The sequence below is a fragment of the Tripterygium wilfordii genome, chromosome 23 (genome assembly GCF_013401445.1).
Source record: "Tripterygium wilfordii isolate XIE 37 chromosome 23, ASM1340144v1, whole genome shotgun sequence".
NCBI lineage: Eukaryota > Viridiplantae > Streptophyta > Magnoliopsida > Celastrales > Celastraceae > Tripterygium > Tripterygium wilfordii.
Genome location: NC_052254.1, coordinates 5,001,189 through 5,013,944, shown reverse-complemented (window position 1 = coordinate 5,013,944; position 12,756 = coordinate 5,001,189). Strand labels below are relative to the sequence as shown.

Sequence of the window (12,756 nt, the reverse complement as noted above, 5' to 3'; positions counted from 1 at the left end):
CAAGGCACGTTAGTTGTCCTTAAAGGTAGATTTCACCCATCGAAGAACGACTCTGTGCAACAGATTGAAGCGGTTACCTCCCAAGATACAACAGACCTTCTTAGAGTTTGTGCGCTCAAAGATTGAGAAAAACATGAACAATAAAATTTTTTATTTTAATAACCTAGATATTCAAATAATAGAGTGAAGGCTAAAAGTGGTTGTGCCACCACTTCAAACCATATTTGCATCAATATATGAAGTCATTTATATATAGTCAATATTGTTAAGAAAATGGAGATAGTATAAGAAGAATATTTCCTGAAAACAATGATAGTTTTATCTATATATAGGAACTGGTTTAGGTCATGGAGATCATTATGTAGTTGAGACCAAGCCTAATTAGACCAAGTCAAGTGGCGCGTACAATATAGAGTTCGTGAAAGCAAGCCACATGAAGCATTGCATTTTTGTAGTAGTTGGTTATAAGGAGAGCCAATTTAATTGAAGTTTTCTTCAAACTGTTTTTCTAACTTTCCTTTTCTTCTTCTTATTGTTTTTTGTAAAATATAGAGAAATCTCTGTTTGAGCTCTTTTTCCTCCATGATATACTTAGAGTTGTGCAACGGGTTACAAGAATTTCGAGTAGAATCCAACCTAACCCGATATGTTAATTTTTAATGGATACTGAATCCGTCTGTTTACTTGTTATTTGGATTGAATATTCGGGTTATCAGGTTCGGATAATGGATAACTTGAATACGTACCCAATTCGCCACCAACATTTTTTTTTTCTGCATATAGAGAAGGATAATGCTTGAAACCCTAAAAAAGTGACCCCCAAAAGACCTCCATTTAATGTGGAGTGTTGGATGTGAAGTGGACCCTACATGTGTGTTTTTAATCAATGGCTATTTTAATGCCACATAGATTTGGGGAACTTTTAGGGATCAAATTTTAGGGGTCTCTACCATTGTCCTACAGATAATTATACTAAAATGCAATTTTGAAATGGATCATAATCGCTTTTTATTTTAGACACATGCAAATTTGTAGATGATCACTTATTCATGCGTTGAACACCATGAGTCAAATCCATTACCTACCAACTTGAAAAAAATCTCCCAAAACAAGAATGAAGCCTCAGCCATAAAACATAAAAAAATAAGAATATCAATGTAGTGCTTTCATGTTCATAATGATACTTGAAGAACTCATTCTTCAATTAAAACAAAAAAATTAGTATTCTATCGGTTTAACGAGTTACTTGATATGGATACGGGATACCCGAAACCTGTTTTGTTGACAAAATAAAAATTAAGTGGTTCCATTTGTCAGATTAGTTGCTTTAATATGGCATGTGATTGGGGAATAGTTTAAGATTGATCCCAATTTGATGATTTTGATTTCCTTAAACATTTTATTCCAAAAAGACAAAATCTCACTACAAATGTAAAAAAGTACTAATTAAAAAAAATCAGGTCGTACTTTATAAACCTAAATAAAATGCCCAATGGAAATAAAGAGTAGCGTGTGAATTAAAACCACAGCACGCCTTACGAACCGTGTGTTGACCAACCTAATGCTTTCTGTTTCAGACGCTACCTACTTTATTAATCTATTTATTTATTATTATTATTAGTAGTAAAGCAAGGTGACAAAAAGTCGTAAACCTTTTTAAATTTGAATTTTGGATTTAAAAAGTTGAAAAATAGTGATCGTAGCATCCTCGACTTTCGTAACCAATCGTTCCTTTACTGCTGAATTAGGATCCCCATATTTTATTAATTTCCGTTGACCATATATTCCCAAGTCCTGGACTTTTTTATTTTTTCTTTTTATAATCAAATTTTAGGAACACGTATCTCTAATCCAATCGATTATAATCGAGTCACTTTTTTTTTTTTTGTAAACAAATGTTTGAATTGGTATAACAGATGGTGCCTCAAAAAAGAATTTTATAGAATTTGAAAGAGGTCATGCTGGGGAATTTTTATGCTACAAGTATCACAATTTGGGAATATTGTTTTAATTTTAGCCTAAAAAAATCGTAAATTAAGAAATAATTATTTCAATTCTCGATAGCTCAACGACTCTTCACGTGTAAAAAATCATAGAAAATAAATAAGGATCTGCAAGATTCAGAAACCTATTATAGGAAGAGGACAGATGTTAATGGAAACGAGCAGTAGCACACAAAATCGCGTACGCCCAACGCGTGAAGGAATTCTGAAGAAACTTCTGAGTAATAACCGTGTAACTTCCCCTTCACCACGACAATCCCTCACTCCTATATAACTCGCATCTCTCTCTCTCTCTTTGAATCCTCAGTAACTCGAACAAACACGGTTACAGAAAACTAATACACACAGAGTGAAATCGCAAGCGATAATGTTTCGTCTAAGCAACACCTTGCTCGGAATCCTCAACGTCGTGACCTTCGTCCTCTCGATTCCGATCATATGGGCCGGAGTGTGGTTGAAACACAGAGGAGACACCGTCTGCGAGCGCTTCCTTGATACACCTGTGATTGTGCTCGGTGTCTTCATTATGGTGGTCTCCATCGCTGGTCTAGTCGGCGCTTGGTGCAAGAACTCCTGTCTCCTCTGGATCTACCTTGTGGTTATGTTTTTGCTCATTATTGTGCTCTTCTGCTTCACCATATTTGCTTTCGTTGTCACTAACAAAGGCGCTGGTGAGGCCCTCTCTGGAAGGGGCTACAAGGAGTACCGCCTCGGGGACTACTCGAATTGGCTGCAGAAGAGAGTCCTGAGCACCAAGAATTGGAACAAAATCAAGAGTTGCTTGCACGATAGCAAAGTCTGCTCCAAGTTTAATGATACCTTTATCAATGATAAGGTCGAGGAGTTCTATCTAGAGCACTTATCTGCTATTCAGGTATTTTGATCTCTCTTCTTCTTTGTACTCTTCTGGTTATTTGATTTCTGTCTTCGAATTCATATTTGGGGATCTTGTCTATGGTTTTCTGCAGGTCTGGGTTGATTGGGATTTAATTGACTCTTTTTTTTTGTTTATATTTATGATATTTTATGTCTGATTGTTTGTTTGGATCTTGAATGTGTTGTTTATGCTAGTTGAGAAGTTTAATTTGTTCAAATAGTGTTGTTCCTATTCTGGTTGTTGCTTATTGAGTTTGCTCCAATTCTGTCGAGTTATGATCTTCTCGGTCAAATTGCATAGAATTTAATTTCCTCTCTTGCTGATTTTGATATTAAGTGAAAAAAAAATACAGAGATTGTGGTTTTTCTTTTGTAGAGTAATTACATGTGTGTAAATGTCCTCTAATGGTGATGGTGAGAGAATTTTCAATCAGTTGGTGCTCTGAGTTATACCGATAGTTGGAGGAGAAGGTATTCGATGAATCTAACAGGTTTACATTTATTGAAGAATCCAACAAGAGGAGAGGAAGAGGAAAAAAATTCATGACCAAGGATAACTTCTCAAGTAGAGACTGTAAATTGCCAACAGCATTATATATTTGAATGAAAATTCTTTGAAATTGTTGGGATGTCTTTTATAGGATCATGCATACTTCAAGTAATCTCCGAATCTGTTGGCACTTGGTACCAGAAATAGTTCCTGATAGTAGTAGCTGTATACATAAGATGCTTTTAGGTGTAATCTTTGACTGGCAATCAGTTTTTAAGTTGCTGAATCATCTATAGAAATTGGGATTTCACACCCATCTAGATGTTGGCTTTTAGTTGTGAAACTGATATCTGATATATATTTTCCTTTTTGCAGTCTGGTTGCTGTAAGCCATCAAATGATTGTGGCTTTACCTATGTCAACCCAACTACTTGGACCAAGACAAACACAAATTCCACAAACTCTGACTGCAATGCTTGGGAGAATAATCCAGATGTTTTATGCTACAGCTGCAATTCATGCAAGGCTGGACTCCTAGATACCCTCAAGAGAGACTGGAAGAAGGTTGCTGTTATCAACATCGTATTTCTTATCTTCCTCATCATCGTATACTCGGTCGGATGCTGTGCATTTAGAAACAACAGAAGGGACAATAACTATCACCCTGGATGGGGAAAAGCTTGAGCTTGTTTCAGAGTGGTGAGAAATAACAGCTTTTAGTATTAGTTAGGCGGGTTCCTCATATTTTCTGCACTTCTATGTTATAGTGGCTATTTTCACTCTGTGTATAGCTACCATGTTTATTTTTCATTATTTTGAAACCTATTGGATATGTAGACCATGTTTATATACTTATTATCAGTATCATTTTCACGATTTTGTTGATTACCAATTTACCATATAGTTCTGGCACATTGTTTCCATGTTATCTTGATCTTTGGCTGGATAAACTTAGAAAAGCTGTTCTCAGTTCATTTTTTTTAGTAGGAAGAGGTTTTGAATCTTCTGAACATGTTTGTGGATGCATTTCCATCACTCTGCAATGGCAATTGGTTGGTTGTTTGGACTTTGTAGCTTAGAATAATTGCAGGGGGACATGGTCGTGGTTTGGCAAAGATAGATGACTTTTAGTGAATTGACCAAATCCAATAGAGTTGTGGATCCAAAAAGTAAGAGTGAAAAGGAGAATATGTACACGCACTTTGAAGCATCTTTATCCTGTTGTCCCAATCAATCAACCAACGTCCGACTTAACAGCTTCGTTATCCTTAATTTATGACATTTGGCACATGATAGATCATAATTTGGATTTGGAGTCTCAAAATTGTTTATGTTTATATGTGGACTTAGGAAAAGTCGCTCAACTATTTCAAAGCCCACCTTTTGAATTAGTGAAATTTTATTTACACACCATTAAATACTAACTATTTCAGAGCCCAATTTTAAGATTTTGTAGTTGATATTTATTCATCTAATCCTTCTACAGCTCGTTATCTTCTCTCTTCTACGATTTTTCAATGAAATCTATTTTACTTTACAAAGCTTCTCAGCTTGTAAACTCTACTATTTTCTTTTTATAATTATGGTGTAAACTTAGTACTTTTAATATAATATGTAAATATAAATTTATTTTTTATTTAAGGGTTATTATGATATTTCTAAACAAGGATATTTATGTAAAATTAAAATTTTTAAAAGTGAGGTACAATTGGTACTTTAGTTGTGTGCAAATAAAATTTATCTTGAGATTAAGATCCCACCACTTAAAATTAAATCATGGATGTAATTTTCAAATTAACCATCAAGAAGACTTTGGCATTCTAATGGGGCCTTGACTTTAAGCAATTGTTGGCTTAACCAGAATCAATGGAAAAGACTAAAAGCATGTAAGGTGGACTTGGGCCTTGCCATCAGCTTTAGCTTACCATAATTTTGTGTCACAAAATTCGATACAAGTCTCTTATCAATAGTATACTTGCAGTATTATTAAGTCCTAGACTCTGCATTAACATGAGTTCTGCTACTATCTTCTTACATTTCATTCATGTTTCCCTTGCCCTTATTAGAAACAACAGACCTATCTGATGTAAGTGGTTCCTTCAAATCCTTAACAGCATTTCTCTGTGAAGGCTCACAACTTGGATCTTGTCTGGTACTCCTCTGGTCATTTTGTATTTCTGGGTCTGCCTCCTCTTGTTTGATTACCTTAATGTCTTCTGCTCTACCCCATAACACGACGTATAAACCCGTAATCACAGCAATAGCACCTACCAAACTGAAGTGAAACAAAAAATGACTACTTTTTTCATTAACACGATGCAACCTGAGATGGGTTTGTAGTGCATTACCTTCCAATATATATTTGCTCATGTAGGAATATAGCAGCCATGATTGCAACAATAACAGTGGATAGAGGGGTAAACGTTGCAGAAAATAGTGGACTTCTTTGTGAAATGCACCATGATTGACCAAGCACAGATACAACAGATGCAATTCCCTATTCATCATAATGTCAAATAGCAGTTTAATTAGATAATATAAGTTAATAGTAACAAAAGTAAGTGTAAAAATGTGGCACATACCGCGAAGAGGCAGCAAATGTACTTAATATTTGAATGCAGCTTGTATGCTTGAATATCAGGTTCTACGAACAATGAAACGATTACCATTTGCGATAATCCCATTAAAATTATCCAAAATGTTGGAACTAACTGATCAGGACAGTTCTCTGTTACATTGACCTAATTGGGGATGGAGAAAATTAATGACAGGAAAAATTGGGCAGTTGAAGACAGTTTGGAGTAGTAATGAAAGTACCTGCACAATTAGCCATACTGACCAGCAAAAATTGCTTACAAAGAGCAGTAGACAACCTATCAACCATTCAACCATGTATCACCTCCAATACCAAATGAAAAATTTAGTGGAACAAATTCCGTGTTAAATATTTTAGGGCTGTTTAGTAATGCCACCGAAATGGCTCCGGTGACGCAGACAATTGTTCCTCCAATCTTGGCAATACTTCTCAAGCTTCTGATGTTAATTTTCTCTAATCTAATCCCATGTACAAATAGATCATACATTCAATTTTTCAATTCCTTCAAGAAAAAGACACAAGATGAGGAGAGTTTTGTGCATTTACCCTGCAATGGATGCCAACACAAAAGTAACTGCTGAAATCAGATTCACAGTTGTGCTTGCTACGGTTAGGGATGATGGTTTTAGGCCCCAGAAATATGTGGTCTGGTTGCTCACAACTCTGCCAATGAAACTAATATGTTGATGGTATTTGCAGAACTGTATAATATGCACATAATTGAAAGGAAAAAAAAGACTTAACCCAAAAAGAGAGGGCACAAACAGCCAAGAAAAGCTTCCGAATCCCATAGAAATCTTGACAGTTGAACTCCTGCTAGTAAAATCAACACATGAGAATGGTTATCTCCCATGGCTTAGGGCGTAAAGGATCTCGCCCAAGGTCGGAAGTTCAATTCTAAACTGACGCAGTTATTTTCAAATGGTGTGTGTTGAGTCTCGACCCAACTAACTTATCGGACAGATTTGCACGTGCCTAACCTGGCTCGGGCTTAGTGGATTGTACAAAAAGGCATGGTTGTTCTCGATTGAAAAAAACAAAAAGAGAGAGATTCAATGATGCAGGGTAGCACGTGCTTGCACTTGAAGTCCAGCTAAGCTCTTTTTGTCTTTTGTCATCTCAGAAACTTTACTTTGCGTGTGGATCAAAAGTTGGCTCCTTGTGTCAGGGACCTGTCTTGTTTTAGGGTGTTGCTATGCAAACCCACCCTAATAACCTAGTCTATTACCTATGATTGATGGATTATCCTTGTAACTTCATAAATTCATTCACGTTGAGTGATTCCTTGAGACAAAACGTGTAAGCATTGTCATCACATGTCAAAACTCATCAATAAGTACTACTTCCTATCTTTATTTTAATTTATTATATTTATGTCAAATCAAATCTATTGCTCAAAACAGTTTACATTTACTAGATGTATATAATATGATAGTTTTCTTGCTCTAAAATCCCTGTAAAATGATGTAACTCTTTAATTATAAAAAAATATATTCTCTATAAAAGGATGTAAGTCTTTAATTATACAGAATATATTGGAGAGAAAGAAATGCAAAATACAAAAAGGACATAGTCATCATTAAAAAAGGACGTAGTCAGTGTTTTAGTAATTGTTGACGAGCTCCATTTCGGGCGAACCATACCTTTTCGGAAGCAGAACGACGACAGAAATCATACTCTAGGCCTTTTGGCGTAGATGTTTGATGGATTTTGGCCATCCGAGTTTGTTTAGGGCCTCATATTTGTGGTCAAAGTTCGGAGGTTACTTTTTAACATATTTTATTTTAATTTTGTTTTAATTTAGTTGGATTAGGGTTTTCAAAACATATTTAAGCCTTTGGGCATTGTTTCGAATTTATTATTGAATTTTATAAAAATCTTGGGTTTTTACCTAGCCTAGTGATAAGCATACTCACGTCTTGTCTTGTCCTATGTTATATGTTTGAAGAGAATATATTCGCTGTTAAAGTTAATCCTCCACGCTCTCTGATTTAAATTATCTAAAAATAAAAAATATAATTAGAAAATCAATATCATATCAGTAACATATTATCCTCAACTTGCATACAAAATATACAATTGTAGTGAAGGAAAAGGGAACCATTGAAAGTGGACGAGGCAAGAAAGAGCCAAAGAAAAAATGATAAGAAAAGAAAATATAAATAAAAAATAAAAATCACATTAGATTCCCCTTTCTTCGTTCTTCATTTAATCAATATATTAACTTGTACAGTTCACACTCTTTGACTCTACCTATGGGATTATCCAGTAATATACATTTCACAAGGAGATCCACCCAATACAGTAACGGTATTTAATTATGAAGATTTGTTGGGTAGCTGACCCTGAGTCCATTCTTGCAAGTCTGGGCAGAATTTTTCTGCATTCTCCTGACATATTTAGCACTTGTCATGTCAAATAATACAAAAAATTTTATTCAACATGACACACGCACAAACATCAATGTCAACAAAGCTTTTTAGTCGGTCAAATCATGTATAGCTGAGTTTAAATAGCAAATAGATTGGGTGTATTTAGAAAGATCCCTTGTTTTATAGCCCGATAGCCGTTGCTTTTCTTTTAGGGTCTTTTTAAGTTGGCTGGGGTTAGGACTTCAGATAGTTATTAGTTTTTGAACCCATTTGTAGAGAGATTTGACTACTTGTTCTTGTCAACATTTTCAAAAGGCAAGGATATTTAAACCCCGTACTTTAAACCCCTTATCTTAAACCCCTTTTTTGTTATGTCATGTTAACATCATGTCATGCTAACATATATATATATATAATTGAAAAGTTAAAGAAAAATATCACATTCTTAATTTTATTTTTTTAATATTTTTTTCACCCGATTTTTTTTTTTGAAAAAACTGAAGCTTAACCCAAGAAATGAGATACATTATATGCAAAACTAGTATTGTATTTTATTTTTATTTTTATTAATTTTTTAATTATCATTTTCCTTATTATTTTTTGTGTAAAACCCCCTATCCTAGACTCTCTTTTTGTCATGTCCATGTTATATTAAAGTCATTTCAGTCTAATATATATATTACATACATATCCTGCAGCATGTGAAATGTTGACCCATTCATCATTTATATCTGCACGAGTTTGGAGTGATATATTCTCTGTCTATGTCTAGGACAGAGAATATATTATGTTTGTATATTCTCTGTCTGTATATGTGTATACATATATGTATATGTACACGCCAACACAGAATATATTCTGTCTTGGTTAAAATCTTTGTTTGACAAAGCCAAGATATGAACGGTTGAAAGATATGCATGCATTCAATGCAAGCAATACGTAAGAAATCTATAAATTGAGAAGAGTTTGCAGAGTATTTTAAGAAGCTGCAAGAGATAGCAGTAGTGAGTGAGAGAAAAACGAGAGAGAGCCTCAAAGTAGTCTGTCTTTGAGATAAAAAGAGAGTGAACCTATTGTGGATATGTATTACTTGAGTGATATTTTCGATGCTAAGAAAGGAAAACTACTCTTTACGATCTATATTGATCAGTTTCCAGCTATACTGCATCCTTACATTAGGGACGTACAAGATGTAAAAGCTGATGGAAATTGCGGCTTTCGATCGATAGCTGTGTGTCTTGATCATGGGGAAGATGAATGGCCCAATGTTCGGTATAACCTGATGGCAGAGTTGGATGCATTTTGGAAACAATATGTTGAAATACTTGGTGGTGAAGAGAGGGCATACAGTGTTAAACACTCACTAAACTTTTTTCGAGATGATGTTGCAGCACCATTTGAGCACTGGATGACAATGTCAGACATGGGTCTATTAATTGCTTCTGCATACAATGTGATATTGCATGATCTTCATCATGTAGAGAGTTGGACATATCTACCACTACGTACAGCTCCTCCATCACTTTATCAGCGCGTTGTCATCGCTATAGGGCACGTAAATGGTAATCACTACGTCAAAGTTGATTTGATAAGGGATTATCCAATGCCTCCCATCACACCTGAATGGGTTCACTGTAGTCATACTTGCGCAGCTGCATGGGCGACCCCGTATGTGGAACGATTAGATGCGTACATGCACTCATATGGATTCATCAAATCTTCATCTGAAACTTTTATTCATGTGCTTGAATAAATTATTGTCTATGTCTTACAAAATTATTAAATTAATATCAAAAAAAATATAATTTCTCTTTTCTTTACACAAAAATTAAAAAGAAAATAATAATTAAAAAATTAATAAAAAAAAATACAATACCATTTTGGCATATAATGTATCTCATTTCTTGGGTTAAGCTTCGGTTTTTTCAAAAAAAAAAAAAAGGGTGAAAAAGTCAGTTGGCATATGTGTGTATATATGTTAGCATGACATGATGTTAACATGATATGACAAAAAGGGGATCTAAGACAGGGGTTTAAAGTAGGGGGTTTTAATAGTGCTACCCATTATATTCAACAATCACTACATGAGAGTTTTAATTGGTATTCTCGATTCTCCGAAGGTGTAGATCGTTCAATTTGGAGACAACTCCAGTTCCCACGGGGACTGCACCATCAAATGAAATCATCACCTGCTTGAAAAATAAGCAATTGATGCCATGACTAAACTGGCAATCCCCAATCTGTAGACAGAAAAGACCATTGGTTTCAGACCATCTAAAAACGCCACTGTTGCGAGCAGTGTGTGCTATTAGAGTGACTCCGGCATAAGTTGTTTGAAGTGCTACAAGTGCCACTACAGGCTTTTTGAAGCATCCAGCCATCCCATTCTTTTCCAATCTAACTTGATACCAGTCTCTAGTCAAATTCTCAGTACAACTTCATGCTTTTATGCAGTGTTCATGTGTAGCAGCATATGGGACTGCACACCCGATGCACGGCACATCCACAGCAAACCCTTTTTTTTTTCTGAGTTTCAATCAAATGGAAATAATCATTCTACTTTTAAAGGTTGATGATGAGTTGTGTGAGTTAATGGCTGTTGGGTAAAACTCTAGCCATTTTGTTGAAAGTATGTGTTTACGCAAATCTCATGAAAGGAGGAAAACCTAAGAAAAAAGACAAGTCTGTAGGACAGGACAGCATTATACACAAACAATTTCCAAAGCTTAACCATGAGAATTGGAAGGACAAATTATGAAATATTTTCATTTTACTTCTTTCTATGTTCACTATTCCATGAGAAGACATGACAAGCTTTCTACTTATTTGGAGCTAGTCTTACATATTCAAAATTTCCCCATATTTGAATAGAAGAAATGCATGTAACCACTACAAGAAATACTCCTATTCTGCAACAATTTCGTAGCAACATTTATATACATGTTGCAAATTAGTTTATTTGCGACGTTTACACAGAATGTTGTACAAAATATCACGATTTCACAACGTTTATTACTAATTGTTGCCGGATAGCGCATTTTGCAATTGTTAGTAGCAACTGTTGCTATAGAGTCGAAAGTTTTGCAACATTCATTTATATCGTTGCTAAAGAAAAATCAATTGCAATAGTTAATTTATGTGTTGCCGATGGATGTGGTCTTTTGCAACAGTTTTTAAGATAGTGTTGCGTTATGTTAAGTTATGGCAACAATTAATATAACTGTTGCTAAATACATCATATGATTTGAAACGATATATATGAAACTATTGCAAAAGAAAGAGTTTAATTACAAATATATTGTTCAAATTGAATGTGGACGGAGCGATCTTTGTTTCCGAGAATGTTGCGGGGGGGTGGGAGAGCAGTGTTCGACTAGGGGGATGAAGCTGGCTGGGCGGGTGTTAGTGTCAGCTAGCAAGAGAGAAAGAGCGGTGGGCATATGCTGACAATATTGAAGCTTTGGCTATTTTCTCCGGGATTCCCAAATGTTGTGGTTGAGGGAGATTCTTGGTACAAGGACAATTGAGATGCTCAAATTAACACACCGTAGCCACTTACCACTTTATACACTGCTTATACTCCTTAAAAAAAATTTGCCACATTAAAGATAAAAAATCTAATGTTTATCTTTAATTTTTCATAAAAATTTATAAAAGTAACAAAAATTTAAAAATAGTAATTATTTTAGTTAAGCTAATTCAGACATATTAGCACATATCTTATATTATCATTTTGTCTAACAATAAACCAAACATTGTATTGTATAAGAATTATACTATACAAGCCTAATACCAAATTTTTTTCAAACACTAAATAGGATTAAATTATACATCCACTTATCCAATGATTAACTTATACATTGAATAACAAAATTATATTATCCTATACGGAGCTCCAAATGGAGCTTAATAGTTTAAGTTTGTCTTTTAATTTTGGGACAAGTAACGATAAAGCCCCTGTACTTTTAAAAATAGGCCAACTATGCCCCTCAACTTTCTTTTGTGTCAACGAAGTCCTTCAACTTTGGATAGTGGACCACGTTAGCCCTTCCGTCTCATTTTCCGTCAAAACATGCTGACATTGCAGTTAGTGAATGACATGTAATTTTTTTTTAATTTTTTGATATTCCATGTGTATGCCAACATGTCATTGGAGCCCTTATACTTTCATAAATGGGACAAATAAGCCCTTATAGATTTTAAAAATGGATCAATTCACCCCTTTGTTTCAATCAATTGCAGAATACTCTGTCTTTCGGTTTCACCATTTCAATCCTCATACAACAAAATCATCAGACAATCAAAACCCCAAAATCCTTAAATCAATTTAGGATTTATATTTTTCTATTTTAAGAAAAGTAAACAATTTAGAAGAAATTGTTTAGAGAAAAACAAAGAAGATAACATATGTAGAGAGAG

General features: G+C 34.7%; 2 protein-coding genes and 1 pseudogene across 2 annotated transcripts in view; 1 reads left to right on the top strand and 2 right to left on the bottom strand.

Moving 5' to 3' along the window:
• Window positions 1–12,756, bottom strand: part of LOC119992714 — a 107,344-nt gene that overhangs the window by 68,435 nt on the left and 26,153 nt on the right. The gene's annotated exons all lie outside the window — the stretch shown is intronic.
• LOC119993265 (tetraspanin-8-like) lies at window positions 2,324–4,281 on the top strand. The gene is made up of 2 exons (XM_038840315.1): window positions 2,324–2,877; window positions 3,745–4,281. The coding sequence occupies exons 1-2, from the start codon at window positions 2,371–2,373 to the stop codon at window positions 4,051–4,053; spliced, it is 816 nt and encodes a 271-aa protein (XP_038696243.1). The 5' UTR covers window positions 2,324–2,370; the 3' UTR covers window positions 4,054–4,281.
• Window positions 6,023–7,207, bottom strand: LOC119993267 (annotated as a pseudogene).